Source organism: Bos indicus x Bos taurus, chromosome 14 (genome assembly GCF_003369695.1).
Source record: "Bos indicus x Bos taurus breed Angus x Brahman F1 hybrid chromosome 14, Bos_hybrid_MaternalHap_v2.0, whole genome shotgun sequence".
NCBI lineage: Eukaryota > Metazoa > Chordata > Mammalia > Artiodactyla > Bovidae > Bos > Bos indicus x Bos taurus.
The window spans coordinates 25,047,136-25,065,635 of record NC_040089.1 but is presented as its reverse complement, the minus strand read 5'-3'; the positions used below and the strand labels follow the sequence as shown (position 1 = coordinate 25,065,635).

The following is an 18,500-nucleotide window of genomic DNA, read 5'->3' as shown; positions in this document are numbered from 1 at the left end:
AATTTCCATTACAGGAGTTACATTTTTTAATGTTTTAAATATCATTTATCTTTCAGGTAGATACTGAAAGGACTGTGCTGGCTGAGCCAGGACAGAACGTAAGATGCTACCAGACAGACAGCCCCAGCCACCCCTGTTTTATTCTCTCTCCTCAGCTTCCAGCCAGGACTTCCAAAATGTTCAAATGTCTAAATAATGCCAATGTTATCCACTAAAGAACCAAAGGTTTGAAAAGCTTGAGAATTAAAGAAGTACAGAGACTCTATGAAATCACATGAGCACAGAATCAAGTCAAAGAATTCTCTACTTACCGTTTAATAATGTGTTCAAAGATAAAAGCAGGCATGATTGTAATAGTAACTATATTTCCAGCTGTGGACAATATGTCTGCGATCTGAGAGTCCTGTTGAAAACAACGAAAATTCTGAGAGACTTTATTAAATATAAAACTAAGTTATTCTTGGTAAAGAAATATATATGTTCTGAGGTTTTGCTAATGTCTCTAAAATCCTAACTCCTGGTATTTAAATTTTTTCCAGTTTCTTTACCAAGTTTTAATTCATTAGAATCACAACTTCATCAGTGGTAACAAAATTCAGTAAACTACATTGAATATATTAGCCAACAAAGCATTCTTTTTCTAGAGATTAAATAACTGCCCCCATATACAATATTACCACACCCCTCTGCTAACATTAATTCTTAATGAAAACCTTTAGACCTCAAAATAGTTCTATTTAGGAATTTGTAGAGGGCGTAAACCATAAAAAATGAAGTACTAATTTGACCATAAACTATTACTCATTTCCTACAACCCCTGGACTAAAAAAAGCAATTGGACAAAAAAGCAACCATTCATTCAGAATCTCATCAACATCTTCACTGCCCAGGTCTTCACAGAATTCTAGTTCAAGGGACTTCAGAGATCTCACCCATACAGAGGCCACAATTCTAGAGGTTAACATGAGGGCACAGCCAGCGCCCCAAAGAATGTCTCCATTTTGGTCAATAACAGCACCACCCCGACAACACAAATGAAAAAGAAACTTCTAAAACTAAACAATATGATGTAAGTTCTGCTCTGACCTTCAGTCCGATGACGTTCTGTCCGTTGACCTCACAGATGTTATGTTCCGTGAGAAGACCATTTCTAGCTGCAGAACTGTCTTTCACAATGGATGTGATTTTTCCATTTTTAAAAACAAAGCCAACGTGTCCAGTACTGTCCTTATGCATGGTAATTGTCCGTTCAAAGGGCCTGTGAGCATAACAGTTTCAATTAAAATTGTAATTCCAAGGTAAACATTTCAATGGATTTCCACTATGTTGTACTGGATACTTTGTTACCATAAATTATTTCAAAACTATTTTACTTGGTATGTACATCTTGTGTAAAAGTTTAAAAATTCTCTCCATTATGGCTGGACTAACTAATCAAGATTTCCTTCTTTTAAGTATCAAAGAATTAACACAATGCTTCATGCAGTTTATCAATGTGCTTTTTCCTTTAACATTATGTTTGAACAAAAATCAGTGTTAAAAATGAATTAACTTTTTAGTATTTCCTGGAGCTTAATTTTTCTTAGGAAGTACTTAGAACCTTTACAATATTTCTCACATCTTGATTTTGAAAACTTTACAACGGTATTTTTGCTGCAGCAGCAGCAAGACGGAAGCCCCCAGTCCCTTAGAAAGGGAGGAGCTTCAGAAAGATGGCGTCCGCTCTTGAGCACTGACAACCTGTTACTGCACACGTTTCATGACAAAATACAAATTTTACATTATAAAGTTCACAGCAGTCATGTCTTCCTGGTGATCCAAGTTACTTTTTGAAACTTTGCTCACCTAAGAGCAAAAGTGCCATTTGTCTGCAAAATGTTTACTTAATACCTACCATGTATTATTCAAAGTGAAAACACAAAGGTAGATAAAAGCCAGTTGAACCAACATGAACAAAAATGCCAAAGCTAAAAATGTGTTACAAGGTCTGCCCTTCAACCCCTGCATGGCTGAGAAGGTGGTGGTGTCCGTAGTACAGGTACCGCAAGCTCCATTATAAATGAGCTAAAGATGATGTTCCCACCAAGGACTACAGCCTCAGCCACCCAGAAGGCCAGGCTGGTTTTTGGGAACTGGTAGGCCCCCATGTATCTACCCTGAGCAGGAAACCGGGGGCAAAGTCCAGACACCTGTTGCTGTTACCTTTCTAACCTCTTCTATTTTCCAGAGAAATGGATTAAGACAGGACAGGAACTTCTCAAAGGACAAATTTCTGTAAGCTCTGAATTAAGGTGTAGGCAAAACCGGAACACTGTTTTTAAAAAGTCAAACTATGTAAGAAAGTGAAAGCAACACAGAACTGCAAGACTATAAATATAAAACTCATCAGTAACATTTGATTATTTTCTGCAACAAAATGCTGTATTTAGTTCAGTTCAGTTGCTCAGTCGTGTCCGACTCTTTGCGACCCCATGAACTGCAGCACGCCAGGCCTCCCTGTCCATCACCAACTCCGGGAGTTCACCCAGACTCACGTCTGAGTCAGTGATGCCATCCAGCCATCTCATCCTCTGTCGTCCCCTTCTCCTGCCCCCAATCCCTCCCAGCATCAGAGTCTTTTCCAATGAGTCAACTCTTCACATGAGGTGGCCAAAGTACTGGAGTTGCAGCTTTAGCATCATTCCTTCCAAAGAAATCCCAGGGCTGATCTTCAGAAAGGACTGGTTGGATCTCCTTGCAGTCCAAGGGACTCTCAGGAGTCTTCTCCAACACTACAGGTCAAAAGCATCAATTCTTCGGCGCTCAGCCTTCTTCACAGTCCAACTCTCACATCTTTACATGACCACAGGAAAAACCACAGCCTTGATCAGACGAACCTTTGTTGGCAAAGTAATGTCTCTGCTTTTGAATATGCTATCTAGGTTGGTCATAACTTTCCTTCCAAGGAGTGTCTTTTAATTTCATGGCTGCAGTCACCATCTGCAGTGATTTTGGAGCCCAGAAAAATAAAGTCTGACACTGTTTCCACTGTTTCCCCATCTACTTCCCATGAAGTGATGGGACCAGATGCCATGATCTTCGTTTTCTGAATGTTGAGCTTTAAGCCAACTTTTTCACTCTCCTCTTTCACTTTCATCAAGAGGCTTTTGAGTTCCTCTTCACTTTCTGCCATAAGGGTGGTGTCATCTGCATATCTGAGGTGATTGGTATTTCTCCCGGCAATCTTGATACCAGCTTGCGTTTCTTCCAGCCCAGCGTTTCTCATGATGTACTCTGCATATAAGTTAAATAAGCAGGGTGACAATATTCAGCCTTGACGTACTCCTCTTCTTATTTGGAACCAGTCTGTTGTTCCATGTCCAGTTCTAACTGTTGCTTCCTGACCTGAATACAGATTTCTCAAGAGGCCGGTCAGGTGGTCTGGTATTCCCATCTCTTTCAGAATTTTCCACAGTTTATTGTGATCCACACAGTCAAAGGCTTTGGCATAGTCAATAAAGCAGAAAGAGATGTTTTTCTGGAACTCGCTTGCTTTTTCCATGATCCAGTGGATGTTGGCAATTTGATCTCTAGTTCCTCTGCCTTTTCTAAAACCAGCTTGAACATCAGGAAGTTCACAGTTCACATATTGCTGAAGCCTGGCTTGGAAAATTTTGAGCATGACTTTACTAGCATGTGAGATGAGTGCAATTGTGCAGTAGTTTGAGCGTTCTTTGGCATTGCCTCTTATTTCCAGAATATTAAAACCCCAAGAAAATGGAAAACTAGTCCTGAATGTCCACATGTAGTGTTTAGTCAGCTCACCTGTCCCGAATGGTCATGGTGATCTTCTCTCCGAAAGCCTGTTTGAGCACCTTGTGCGCCCGGTCCGAGCTCCAGCCAGCACAGTTCTCGCCGTTTATCTGCAGCACCTGGTCCCCAAACCGCAGGCCCACCAGGGAGGACGGAGAATTGGCCTGGACAAGCTGAACAAATATACCCTGGAGGACGGAAATTACTAAGTAAGTGCTGGAAAATCAGGAACCAGCTCTTTAGGCAGCTACTCTAGTAATTTTTTTTAAAAAAGGAAAAACTACACAAGTATTACCCCCAAGAAGGAAAGTGAAAATGGTATCAAGGCAACAGGAAGATGTGAGTGTAATTTCTAGCTCACATCATGACTCACCTGACCAACTTCCATCACCCCCTCCACCTTGGAATAAAAAGACTAAGGAAAATAAAGGCAGATTACTATAATAAATGTAAGGTTCCATGAGTCTGATAGTATACCAAACAGGTATTACTGCACCTGATCATTATTTAGGGGGAAAGACAGTAAAGTGTTGGAAGTTTCATTTAAAGAAAGTGATAGGTTAAGGTCAGAAGTTTACCTTTTGGGCTGAAGATTTCCTTTACCCGCTTGCTAAATTCCACATAATCACTACTATTAAACAGCCTAAAAAGGTGGGTACACAGAATACAACCCCCGTTCTTAAAAATCTACAAGGTAAATACAGAGAACTCAAGTATAGGTAACTGAGAACTAAACGGGGTCTTTTTATTCATGTAAACTAAATTTCAGATGCTGAACACTATAAACAGGCCAAGTATAAAAGGCATGCGCCAGTAAGAGATGAAAGCAACCACAGGCTGCACCCCTCTCCATCCTGAGCTGCCTGAGACTTGGCGCTGCGCATCCTGTACTTGAGGGCGGCACCCAGCAGAGTGGCCACTGGACAAACCACTGCAAGGATAAGTGCTGCAGGGGTGGAGCTGGGGAGAGAGTGGTCTCTCTCTAGGATGGAGAGAGGGCAGTGAAGCGCGAGCTTCCCAGAGCAGCACACTCAATGAGGGTCTCACAAGAGCCACAAGTGTGCCAAGACACAACGCCCTCAGCCTCTGAGGGGCACGTGGGGCGGGGACTGGCCTCAGCCATCTTCCGCCAGGCGCCACATCTTCTACGTGCAAAGGCTGGATGCGCTGAGCTATGAGACCAAAGACCGAAAAGAAGCCCAATAACTACCTCGGAAACCCACAAATCAGGGTAAAGACTCAGCACCTCCTTAGTGATCCTAAGTGCCTCCCCAAAGAGTAACCAGGTTTCGTTTCTTCCATCTGGTAAGGTGAGAGGTAAAGTAATGTACTTGAGAAAGTCACTGTTGCCTAGAAAATGCCCCATGAAAGTCAAATTCAAGGATAGAAATAACAAACCCAAAACCACATTACAAGTCACTTTTAGTTTAAAAATACTCAAGACCACTGACCCCACCTATCAGTCTTAACTTGTACACGTTACCCTATCTCAATGCCAGCATTCTTGTATGAACTATGTTACGATACACGCAGACTAGTGAACTTTATTCCAGAAAAAGGACTGAAAAAAGAAAAAAATTCATCCATGGTCATGCTCAAGTCCCAGCTCTGCCTCTTCAGAACAGGGTAGCATCTCACGTGGAAAAGCAGATTAAAAGTAGTCCCGATCAAGGATTTACATTTTAAATTGTAACTCAGTCACGTAACAGCTAATCAGACAAGAGTACTGAAAGTGCTTACGTTGTCTATGGATTTCAGCCTGAGCCCAATCTTCCCGTCTTGATCCTTACACAAGATGACTTCCCGGATCCCTTGCTTGATCTCTGCCCTGCGGATCCCAATGTCGCCACCAGTGATAGGGGCCACCATGTGGTTCATGCTGGAAGGCCGCGCCACCACCTGCTGACAGAGACACATACAACACGTCAGTATTCGCAAACACACGCCCTGAGAAAATCCAAAATGATAACTGAATATATTCTGCTGTGGTTTCCTAAAATGTAATTTGCCAATTATTTCCTTCAGATCTGAGTTTTGCAAAAATGACCCTATTTTGTTTTTTAAAACTAATTCTGCAGGTTACTCACCCCCCCAGACACCATCTCCAGCAGACTCAATGACTCTCTGTTGCCGATGAATTCGCTGGCATTGGTTTTATGTGTACCCTGGCTTGTTTTCAACTCAAATATATTATCCTTGAACTTTATAAAGGCTGTACCTTACTTTTAAATTCACACAGCATCTTCCTGAGGGTTCTTTTATATGGCCTTATCTTCAACAATGTACTTAGCTTTTATTAAAGAGGCAAACTTCTTACCTCACAGCTCCACTACAAGGACTAAAAGTACCTGTTATTCAAGTGCTGACACACACAAGACAAATGTTATTTTTCGTCCCTTTAGTAAACATCTGTGGATTAACCAACTGTATGGAGAACAGCTGTATTAGGGACTCCGTTAGGTACCAGGCCTCACATTCCTTATTTTTTTTTCTTGACCAAAATCAGTTTATTGTTTTAAGAACCAAAGACAGTGAGGGAAGAACATATTTGTTACCAAGGCATCTTAACCAGAACCTGTCATAAAAAGCTCTGGTCTGACACCTGTGATGCTCAGAGCAGCCATGATGGGGGAGGGAAACCTCAGCCGCACACACACACAGACTGCGAGTATCTCCTTCAGAATCACAGTCACTGGGACACCACACACACACAAGGAACCATACTACGAATCAAGCACAAACCCAGAAAATACAACTTTTGAAGAATTACAAAACTTCAATGCTTACAGCTATAAAAGCACAGAAATCAGGCAATGGGACAGAAAAAATTAAGCAAATGAATTTAGTTTAGCTGGAATACAGGACAAAAGGGAGGAGCTTTGGAGTATAACTTTTGGAAAAGAATTTTTTTCCAGCAAGTACAATTAAGTGCTTACTCAGTGTTCTTACTATGATCCATATGACCAACACATGACCACTGCCCCCTCCTGCTAAGGCCTACTATGACCACCATCTACTCTTGCCCTTCTATTTGCCCTCCACACAGCAAGCACAGAAACCCTTTTTTTAATCAATTATATCTATCATTCCCACAACTCAGACCCCCAACCCCTTACCCTGTCCACAAGGCCGCAGACTACCTGGCCTGACAGCCCTTCCAATGCCAACCCCCCAATGCATTTGCTACAACATTCTGTCTCATCTGCCCATCACCTAGGTCTTGTCTCTCAGGTCTCTCAAGTTCATTTCTGCCTGAAAGCCTTTCAAGGTCTCTGCATATACTGGCTAGTAAAGCTGAAAGTATGTACTATGGTTTCTTTACCAGAAAGTATCTGTTGAGCATCAACTGTATGAAGAGAGAAGCTTGTGGGCACACTGAAGAGAAGAGAGGGCAACAACAAGTGTCACAGACTCTCTGTCCCTTCCAAACCCACCCTATGTGGTGAGCCCTCTTCTGTCACTGGCTTTCTGGTCAGGACCCCTCAAGAGGAGGAGGTGCCAGGGCCTGCCCCTTCCTGTCTGCTTCCTGCTCCTGCCAGTACTACCTGGGGCCAGCCCTTCATGCTGCTGGCAGCAGGTGACCAGCCTCCAGATTCCAGACACTCCCAGAAGAGCCTCCGTGCAGCCCCCAGAGGCACCAGCGCCCGTCACAGGGCCCCTCCCCTGAGGCCCAGCTCACGGGACTCCTCCACCATCACTGTCGCTCTGAGAACTACGACCCCCATCCTGTGCGCCCCAGTTCTAGAAGCAGCTTTCTAGGTTCCGCTTTTGCTTTTTTCAGTTCTTCAACCTCTCTGATTCTTGTTATCTCTGTTAAAAAATCTAGTGTGATTTCTATTGTTCCGATTGGACCCTGACTGACGTAAGCAAGTTTCAATAAATATTTGGTGAATAAATTGAAAGCCAGGTACTGTATTAAGCATGGGGGTCATGGCAACAACAGAGACATAAAGGCTGTCTTCATGAAGTTATGCATTTACCTACGACAAGTACTATAAGGTATTATAGTCTTATAGCAATAATCTTAACACAAGACTGTGACACACTATATTTAAGCCAAGAATTTGGGGTCAAACTATAAGAAGCTTTAAACTTAAAAAGATTATGAGCAAAAAAATGATAACAGACCTGAATCTCAGAATGATAAAGTTAGCAGTAGCTCAGTATTCATTGATATACCAAGTTCCTGGAGGAGTTACTGGAAAAAGAGACAACTGTAACAATCTAGGTTAGAGGTAGAAACACAGGGACGGGGCCACAGCAGGCTACAATGAAGAACATGAGTATAAGAAACGCGGCAGTGGCAGAATCACTAGGTCCATAACTAAATGCAGAAGACAAAGGAGAATGTGCCAGTTAAAGGCACCTGAACCTTTAACTCCTACTCAATTAGGAAAGTGGTAACAGCGCAGAGGAAGCAGACTGTAAAAAGCAATACCAGAAGACAGTCCTGAGAGGAGATCAATGCTAAGGCTATACATTTGTGAGTCTGCCACAAAGATGATAGCTTATATCTCTCCGTAAAGTATGATTTTATATAATTCAGAATGAATTACATTATACATACCCCCTGACTTGGTGCTCCAGGGACCAAGGCCATATTTGCACGTATTTCTTCTTCATTTAAACTCAGGCCCATGTACTGAGAGAGCTCCGGATACAGCTTAGGATAGAGATCTAATAACAAATGAATGAGTAGAGGAAAAAAATTAGTAGAATATTTTTAAAAACCATTGTTATTATGGAGTTTTACTTGTATTTTAAAAAATCACATTTATTTTATAAAATCTAGGGTGAATTTAAATTAGTAATCTAGAAAACCCCTTTCTCTGTAATGACAATTAGAAATGGAAAACAGAAAAATAAAAGTGAAAGTATGAAGACATTTTAACTGAAACCTCAGACTTCTAAATACTCAAGACTTGAAATAATTTTCCCAAGTTATCTTGCCTTTTCTTTCTCTTAAACCTATTAGGAATTTTCTACACATATCACTGATTCTCCACTTAAGAACAACTGACCAAAATGTACACTTCAAATCAGCTATGTTTTAATTCATTCAGTAAACACAGCTATAAAATGATTCTTCTACCAAAAAAAATGAACTGTGGGGGAAAAAAAAAATTAAAGCTTGTAAATTTATTTAGTGTCCTATCATTTTAAGAATACACAGCAATGAAATCTCTGAAACAGTACATTTAAATATTAACAGTATTTAACTGAACAGTAGAGTTAGACACTATTTCCAAAAGCTCTTTATGTGATTTATGGATTTTTTAAAGGAAACAATGTTATAAGCCAACAGGCCATAAAAACCTATTTAACACTCCTGTTGTATTTTTTTTTCATTTTATACTGGAGTAGAGCTGATTAACAATGTTGTAGTGGTTGCAGGTGGACAAGGGACTCGGCCATACACATACATGCATCCATTCTCCCCCAACTCCCCTCCCATTGAGACTGCCACACCTTTTGTATCTGAAGTCATATTATTTAAGAGTTCTGTCCTGAATTCCTATGAATTTAGAAGGAAAAGGAACCAGGGAGAAGGGTATGGAGTCAGAGTAGAGACTCCAGGATTTGGGAAGTTCCCCCAAAGGAGAACGCTATCAATCCCCACAGCCCTGAAAGACAGGGGAGGGGACAGTTCAGTGAGTTACATCTTTTCATAAATGAATCCCTCCTAAGTCAAGGACTTACAAAGGGTGAAATTTAAGTAACAATTTTTATAAAGTCATAAACATACTTTCATAGTCACAGTTCACTTTCTTGATTAAAGGGCTGTTTTGAAATAAACATTTGTATTTTCTTACTACTAGAGCAAGACAATTTCATGCTGTATATGTTAAAAAAAAAAAAAAATCCTGGATTCTCTATTTCAGTAAAAGAAGGCCTAACAGGTATCCCTGTTCAAGGAGAAGGAACCCAAAGAATAAACCTACTTCCATCTTGAGAGACGGGAGCAGAGGCTTCAGATAAAATCGCTGGGTTGGCAGGGTTTGCAGAAAATGCAGTCTGAGCCTAAAAAAAAAAAAAAAAGAATTCTAACAACACTCTATAGAGACTCACTTAAACTTCTCATATAACTTAAATCCAGTAATTAAAAAAAAATCTAAAACCCTTTACTTTTAATTAAGAAATTCTAATTTCAAACAATTAAGCAATACATTTTCAAAGAAAATACATATAATTAATATTTCATAATGCTACTGCAAATATTTTCACAATGCATTATGAAATGATAGTTACACTTTAGTCTAAGTGAAAGTACCTTCTTTACCTAAAGAAAAAAGCTTAACCATATTTACATTAAGTATATATCAGGAGAACACCTAAAAATTTAAATACTTAAGTTGCTAATATTTATTTTGCCATTTCAGCATATCCCAATGAAATGTTTATCTACATTTTACCAAGTATAAGAAGGTGTTCAGTCAGTCAATTCAGTCGCTCAGTTGTGTCTGACTCTTTGCGACACCATGGACTGCAGCACACCAGGCTTCCCTGTCCATCACCAACTCCCGGAGCTTACTCAAACTCATGTCCATTGAGTCGGTGATGCCATCCAACCATCTCATCCTCTGTCGTCCCCTTCTCCTCCCATCTTCAATCTTTCCTAGCACCAGGGTCTTTTCCAATGAGTCAGTTCTTCGCATCAGGTGGCCAAAGTATTGGAGTTTCAGCTTCTGCATCAGTCCTTCCAATGAATATTCAGGACTAATTTCCTTTAGGATGGACTGGTTTGATCTCCTTGATGTCCAAGGGACTCTTAAGAGTCTTCTCCAACACCATAGTTCAAAAGCATCAATTCTTTGGTGTTCAGCTTTCTTTATATTAAAACTCTCACATCCATACATGACTACTGGAAAAACCATAGCTTTGACTAGACGGACTTTTGTTGGCAAAGTAATATTTCTGCTTTTTAATATGCTGTATAGGTTGGTCACAGCTTTTCTTCCCAGGAGCAAGTGTCTTTTAATTTCAAGGCTACAGTCATCATCTGCAGTGATTTTGGAGCCCTCCCAAAATAAGTCTGTCACGGTTTCCATTGTTTCCCCATCTATTTGCCATGAAGTGATGGGACCAGGTGCCATGATCTTAGTTTTCTGAATGTTGACTTTAAGCCAACTTTCACATTCTCCTCTTTCACGTTCATCAAGAGGCTCTTTAGTTCTTCTTCACTTTCTGCCATAAGGGTGGTGTCATCTGTATATCTGAGGTTATTGATATTTCTCCCAGCAATCTTGATTCCAGCTTGTGCTTCATCCAGTCCATTATTTCTCATGATGTACTCTGCATATAAGTTAAATAAACAGGGTGACAATATACAGTTTTTCCGTACTCCTTTCTCGATTTGGAACCTGTCTGTTATTCCATGTCCAGTTCTAACTGTTGCTTCTTGACTTGCATAAAGATTTCTCAGGAGGCAGGTCAGGTGGTCTGATATTCCTATCTCTTTAAGAATTTTCCAGTTTGTTGTGATCCACACAGTCAAAGGCTCTGGCATAGTCAATAAAGCAGAAGGAGAACTTCTGTAACTCTCTTGCTTATTCGATGATCCAACAGGTGTTGGAAATTTGATCCCTGGTTCCTCAGTCTTTTCTAAATCCAGCTTGAACATCTGGAAGTTCACGATTCACGTACTGTTGAAGCCTGGCTTGGAGAATTTTGAGCATTACGTTGCTAGCATGAGTGCAACTGTGTGGTAGTTTGAGCATTCTTTGGCATTGCCTTTCTTTGGGATTGGAATGAAAACTGACCTTTTCCAGTCCTGTGGCCACTGCTGAGTTTTCCAAATCTGCTGGCTTATTGAGTGCAGCACTTTCACAGCATCATCTTAGGATTCAAAATAGCTCACCTGGAATTCCACCACGTCCACTAGCTTTGTTCATAACGATGTTTCCTAAGGCTCACTTGACTTTGCATTCCAGGATATCTGGCTCTAAGTGAGTCATCACACCATCCTGGTTATCTGGCTCATGGGGATTTTTTTTATATAGTTCCATACCATTTCTGTCATTTACTGTGCCCATATTGTGTACTAAGGGCATGAAATGCTCCCTTGGTAACTCAAAGGGTTACCTTTTCTTGAAGAGGTCGCTAGTCTTTCCCATTCTATTGTTTTCCTCTATTTCTTTGCATTGATCACTGAGGAAGGCTTTCTTACCTCTCAGTGCTATTCTCTGGAACTCTGCATTCCAATGGGTGTATCATTCCTTTTCTCGTGTGCCTTTAGCTTCTTTTTTTTTAGTTCTACCAGTTTATTGCTACCAACACGTCACCCTCCACCCTCATGCACACATGCTCAGTCATGTAACCCCATGGACTGCAGCCCGCCAGGCTCCTCTGTCCATGGAATTCTTCCAGGCAAGAATACTGGAGTGGGTTGCCATTTCCTTCTCCAGGTAGCTTCTCTTCTTTTCTCAGCTATTTGTAAGGCCTCCTCAGACAACCATCTTGCCTTTTTGCACTTTTTTCCCTTGGGGATGCTCTTGATCACTGCCTCCTATACAATGTCACGAACCTCCGTCCATAGTTCTTCAGGCACTCTATCAGATCTAATCCCTTGAATCTGTTTGTCGCTTCCACTGTATAATCATAAGGGATTTGATTTAGGTGATACCTGAATGGCCTCATGGTTTTCCCTACTTTCTTCAATTTAAGTCTGAATTTTACAATAAGGAGTCCATGATCTGAGCCACAGTCAGCTCCCGGTCTCGTTTCTGCTATCTGTAATAGAGCTTCTCCATCTTTGGCTGCAAAGAATATAATCAATCTGATTTCAGTTGACCATCTGGTGAGGCCCATGTGTAGAGTTTTCTCTTGCGTTGTTGGAAGAGGGTGTTATGTTATACTAAGTACAAAAATATTACAAAGTATGCAAAATGCATACTTAATCACCGACATAACAATCATGGTAAAGTAATGTAATTTATGTGTTAAAACTTGCCAAAACTTTGAAAACATATACACTTAATACTAGTCAGGGGCAGGTATGCCAGGAGCTCCCCTCAGGGCTGCCTTCACAGCCCATGCTGTACGGAGTGTTCCTTTTTCCCTTACAGATATATCTGAGCTCCTCAAGCAGACATATGTCTCTATTGGCAGTTAAGTTGTAAGATCCAGATGTAAAATTTTTACTTAATCAAGAATATACTGATTAAGTGATAGGAGTTTAAACCTATACTCTTTATCACCAAGCTCTGAAACTGATGCTAAGAGCAGTCCCAAAGATGCCTGGAGAGATGGAAGATTAATTAAATAAGGAAGTCCACAAAAGTACTGCAAGTACATCACTCATTTGGATTCCACATGTTCTGATATGACTTATTGAGTCATTCTTTATTACTGTTTCATAATGTCACAATCTAAATTCAAATAAAATGCAGCAAGCAAACCTTTTTAACTTTAAATATATCCACAAACTCAAAATATGCTGAATTTTGAAAATTCTCTCACCAACTATCAACTAAAAGGAGCTAGTGGCCAGTGGATTGCTTCCTGGATAAACTCTAAGGAAAAGAAAAAAAAAATACTGTTCCTCACTAAAAAGAAAGGAGCTATCAAAGCCACGAAAAGACATGGGGAACCTAAAATGCACATTACTAAGACAGTGAAACCAATCCGAAAAGGCAAATTACGGTATGAGTCCAACCCTGACATTCTAGAGGAGGAGGGAGGCCTGGACAGAGCGTGGGGACTGTGAGGGAGTGACAGTGCTCTGCGTGACACCGAACGGTGGCTCCACATCAGCACACCTTCGTCCAAGCCCACGGATCGAGCACAAGCGTAGCTGTGGACGTGGGGAAGCAGCAGCAGGTCAGTGACTGTCACAAGTGTACCACTCTGGCGAAGATGCTGCTGGTGTAGGGTGAGAGGTGTGTGGTGTGCAGGTCAAGCGGGGGAGGGCGCACAGGGAAGGGTCACTGAGATGGAAACTGTACCTTGCATCACTTCTGCTGTGAACCTAAAACCGCTCTGAAAAACAGAATTTACTAACTTTAAAAAATTGATCCTTTTTACACTGGTCTATTATTTCTATTCTTTCATTCATTGCTCTTGTTCTTATCCAAGGAATACTGAAGTAAGCTCTCTGAACACAAAGTTACATATTTAATTACTATATAATTTGTAGTAAAAATGAAAGATGGTACAATAAAGGCTTAAGGACTATAAGCCATTTAAATGCAGCAAAATATTCCACACTCACTTGAAATCTCAAACTAGTGAAAAAAGGGGGGGGGGGGATGTTGTTTCTACAACTACAGAAAGCATGAGAAGACACCGTACTCGTGGAGCCACCACAGTCAATCTCTGCTCACTGTGTCGGGATGCTGATGACTGTTTCTCAGTCTACTACGCACAGGCGTGGCTCCTGTTTGAGACTCACAGTGGACAGAGAGGCGCAGGGGCTGCACCATGCTCAGAGCCACAGCCTGATGGTTCCTGTGAAACAGTTTACAGAATATGAATTGCCAAGTCACCGCTGCGGTGTGAAAGGAGAGATCAGAAAATAAATACTACCTTTACAGAAGCACCTCAAAAACAAAGACTCAAGTAACACTACCACAGAAAATGAAGAAAAAATAAAACAGAAGCAGTCCGAGATGTTACTGGCTAGGCTGGGAATCTTTTTAAATCCAGCGAGAATTTAAAAACCATGTTCCCCCCTCCTTACTCTCTGTCACATCTCCAGGCAGCTAGCTTTGTGCTCAGACTATAAAAGGCTTTGAAATGGAAATATCCATACAACGAGCTGCTCCTTGAAGAGCTCAGCCTGAGGTGGACTGCAGCCGTGTTCATTTTCTGATCCAACATTTGCCAATATCAACTCTTGCCTTCTTTTTCTGCTGCTTTTGAGATAAAAAAAACCTCTGTTCAAAGTCTACGGTGGTTTAGGTTCAATTTCATAAAAACTAACAAAAAAGGACGAAAAGGAAATGAGTCATCCTCTCATATCACTTAGTGCTCAGATGTCATAGTAACAGCTTAACTGTTATATTTCAAGGTAAATATCTCAAATAAAAGCTTTTTAAAAAAGAAAGTATACTTGTTCAGATATCCTGGGTGGAAATAAAAACCACATGAGAAAAATAATAAAATAGCAAAGAAAAAACAGATTTGAGATGACTGAATAAACCACTTAAAACTGTCAGGCATCAAAGCCTTGGCAAGCGAACAGATTTCAGAGATTTTACAAACCACCCATCAATACCCAGAGAAGGGATGAGAAATACACGCTCATGAACTCCCCCACATTCAACCAATCACTGCCAGGGGGCTAACAATTTCAGCCACACATTTGTTACTATTTTTGCTGATTTCTTTCTACCCTTAAAGAACATTTTGTCTAAAAAACACTTGTATTGTGTTCTTCTCACAAGTTTGTAATAAATATTTTATGCTAATTAATTAGGTAGTCAATCTCATGTAGAGTAAACTGAGGCCAAGATCTCTAGTAAAATGATCTTTAGGGTAAAAAACTTTGAAGTACTTTAGCAACTTATATGGAGAAGGCGATGGCACCCCACTCCAGTACTCTTGCCTGGAAAATCCCATGGACAGAGGAGCCTGGTGGGCTGCAGTCCATGAGGTGGCTAAGAGTCGGACACGACTGAGAGACTTCACTTTCCCTTTTCACTTTCATGCATTGGAGTAGGAAATGACAACCCACTCCGGTGTTCTTGCCTGGAGAATCCCAGGGATGAAGGAGCTTGGGGGGCTGCCGTCTATGCGGTCGCACAGAGTCGGACACGACTGAAGCGACTTAGCAGCAGCAACAGCAACTTGTAACAGAAAAGAATTTCATCACATTTATCATATCAAAAAGATTTCCAGAATAAAGTGTAACACGGAGTTTAATTTATCTTGTCAAATTAGAAAAACAAATAACAGCTGAAGAAATTCAGAAATAAGAGTTTATAAAAGACCAAGTTGAAAGTAAACTGGAAACAGGATGGTTCACTGAACACTACAATTATCTCCAGTTAAAACCAGTAACGAAAATTTACAGAACAGCGAGACTTGATCCCAATCCCAAACTTTCTTAAGCAGAAGAAACTACCTTACAAAGCTAATACTCAAAGGAGTACAAAAATGCCTGACTTAATGAGTGTTAGAATCACTGTACTGTCTTACATAGCCACTTGGAGCAGGACTCTCTGTTGCTGAGCAGAGACTGTCTGCTGCTTACGTTTAAAAGACACATATGCACCACATAGATACACACAGACCTAATGTCCTTGACTGAAATATGCTACTTGCATTAATTTTTTGATAAAATTGTTATTAAAAAGCAATGGCATAAATTATAGTTCTTATCAGAATAAACACACGTATATAAAGCTGACATAGAGATTCCATGTGTCATGGAAAAGACAAATAAAACTTTCTAAAAGTAACCAAAAAAAAAAAAAAAAAATCCATAGGATTCATTCTCTTAATCCGTAAAATAAAAGGCTAGTGCTACATAATAGTGTCCCCTTTCTACTTCTAAAATCCTCTTTCTCCAAGTGTACAATTTAGTGGTATTAAGTATATTCATATTACTTCTCTATTACTAACATTCTAATTGTATGATTAACAATTTTCTGCATCTGAAAAAAAAAAAAAAAGACACATTGCTCGGCTTTCACTGAGCTCTTCTTACACTCCTCCTCCTCCTAAAACAGTATGTGCCGCCCCGTTTCGATAATGTTTAACTTTGGAGAAGACAATTACTTCAAAGACTGGTCATCCCTGAAAACCCAACAGTACACATACTAATTTTAAACAAGACAAACTTTAAAATGTACTTAAATTAAAACTAGTCATGAAACCAAGTTATTTCCGAAGCGTCTTAAGTCCCATTTCAAAGAAAAAATATCTCGCACCCATTAATTCACAGTGAAATGAAGAAATCTCTAGTTTTCTAACGTTCTAGTTAGAAAAACTGAGTTTATACAGTGTAAATTGAACAAATACATCTGCTATTTAAGTTTCTCACTTCACTTCACCTATAATCAGAATGTATGGCAGAGGACATGGAAGAAGAAAAGTATTTAAAACATACCTGAATCACCTTGTCTACCTTCAGGTCTTCAAGAGATGGGTACAGAGACATTTTTGCAGGATTTTTCTAAAGAAAAACAACAAAAAATGTCTATGATTCAGACTTCATTGAAATTTAAATAGTGCATGGAGCCAGCAGCATACACATAAACATATGTAAGTCGTTTAACACAAGATTTAAATTGCAAAACAAAAGAGTATGACCATCTAGCTATACTAAAAATTGCTGACTGATGGTTGCCAACTACCTTTCTCTCGAGCTATATCCATTACAAATGTGAAACTTCCCTGAATACAAGTCCCTTCATTTCTATAGTTTAGAAAATCAAAGAACAATTATGTGACTCATCTAGTTTACACGAACAAGGGCTTAGCAACTGAGAGAGAATTATATCCTTCTAACAAAAATCTAAAACAGCTGATACATGTTATCTATGTACAAAACCTCATTATTACAAAAAAAAATATATACACACACATTACATAAGTATATATATAAAATAATATACACCATAGGAGACATGAATGAAATGGAGGAATAAAAGGGAAAGGAATTTTTATATTCTAAACACTCCTATATTGTTCAACGACTTTTAGTGACCATGAATTGCTTTTTGTAGTGATTTAAAACAAAATTCTCAAAGTATTACAGGCATACATACTCCAAAACTTTGTTTAGGTATTTTGAGATGAATACTTCCTTGAAGCCCAACAAAACAGAACATGTTCTAAATTGATATAGGGGTTGATACTCTGACTGCCTCCCAATGAAAACCCACCCACGACTGGCTGCTCTGTGAAGATGGAGACAGGCCCTTTAAATGCTGCTCTTCTCCAGCTGGGAAGATGCTAAGCTTTGTCAATGGGGAAGCTGGAGGTACAGTGAGGAGAAAAGGGTGTTTTCTCCCAACTTGCAGTGTCCTCCTCCAGCCAGGCCACTGCAGGGAGCAGCAGCGACAGTCCCCAGCACTGCTGAGCAGGCTCCCAGCACGGAGACAGCAACAAGGCACTCCCCATGCCCTTCCCCATTCACTTCTGGGATCCAGTCAGTCGATGATGTTTTGGGTGACTTTTCACTTTCTAACTTATGAATAATGCTGCTAATAAGGCTAACAAGCATTTACACCCCAGTTTTTACAAAAACATATAATGTTCAACTGTCTTCAGACACAGCTAAGAGTAGAACTGCTAGGTTATATGGTGACTCTGTATTTAACTTTTTGAGGAACTGGTTTCTGAAGTGACTGCACTATTTCACATTCCCACCAACAGGTGTGAGGGTTCCAATTTTTCCCTAACTTGGCCACTACAATACCGTTGTCCCTCGGTCTCTGCGGGGCACTAGTTCTAAAAGTCTCCCCTGCATACATGGAAGTCTGTAGATGCTCAAGTCCCTTATATAAAAGGGCTCATACACACTTGCTATTGTCGGTCTTTTCAATTACAGCGGTCCGAGTGGATGTGCAGCAGCACTTCACTGTAGATTTGACTCCTAATTCCTTAATAACTAAGGATATTCATGAACCTAGATGGCCAATCTGTATATCTTCTCTGAAGAAACATCTATTTAAATCCTTTGCCTATGTATTCCTTTTTCTTGCCTAACCACCCTGGAATAGAACCTCCAATAAAACGCTGAAGAGAAGTAGCATGATACA

At 40.2% G+C, this 18,500-nt stretch overlaps 1 protein-coding gene across 2 annotated transcripts in view; it reads right to left on the bottom strand.

Moving 5' to 3' along the window:
* The window catches only part of SDCBP (syndecan binding protein), a 34,440-nt gene that overhangs the window by 1,827 nt on the left and 14,113 nt on the right, over positions 1-18,500 (bottom strand). The window contains exons 2-8 of one of the 2 annotated variants that reach the window (XM_027561030.1): positions 16,844-16,909; positions 9,735-9,813; positions 8,360-8,469; positions 5,533-5,694; positions 3,805-3,980; positions 1,087-1,258; positions 312-403 (exon numbers count right to left, since the gene is read on the bottom strand). In XM_027561030.1, the coding sequence (XP_027416831.1) occupies positions 312-403; positions 1,087-1,258; positions 3,805-3,980; positions 5,533-5,694; positions 8,360-8,469; positions 9,735-9,813; positions 16,844-16,894 (842 nt within the window). In that variant the 5' untranslated portion in view covers positions 16,895-16,909. The remainder of the gene's footprint in view (positions 1-311; positions 404-1,086; positions 1,259-3,804; positions 3,981-5,532; positions 5,695-8,359; positions 8,470-9,734; positions 9,814-16,843; positions 16,910-18,500) is intronic. The other variant, XM_027561031.1, reaches the window with a different exon arrangement.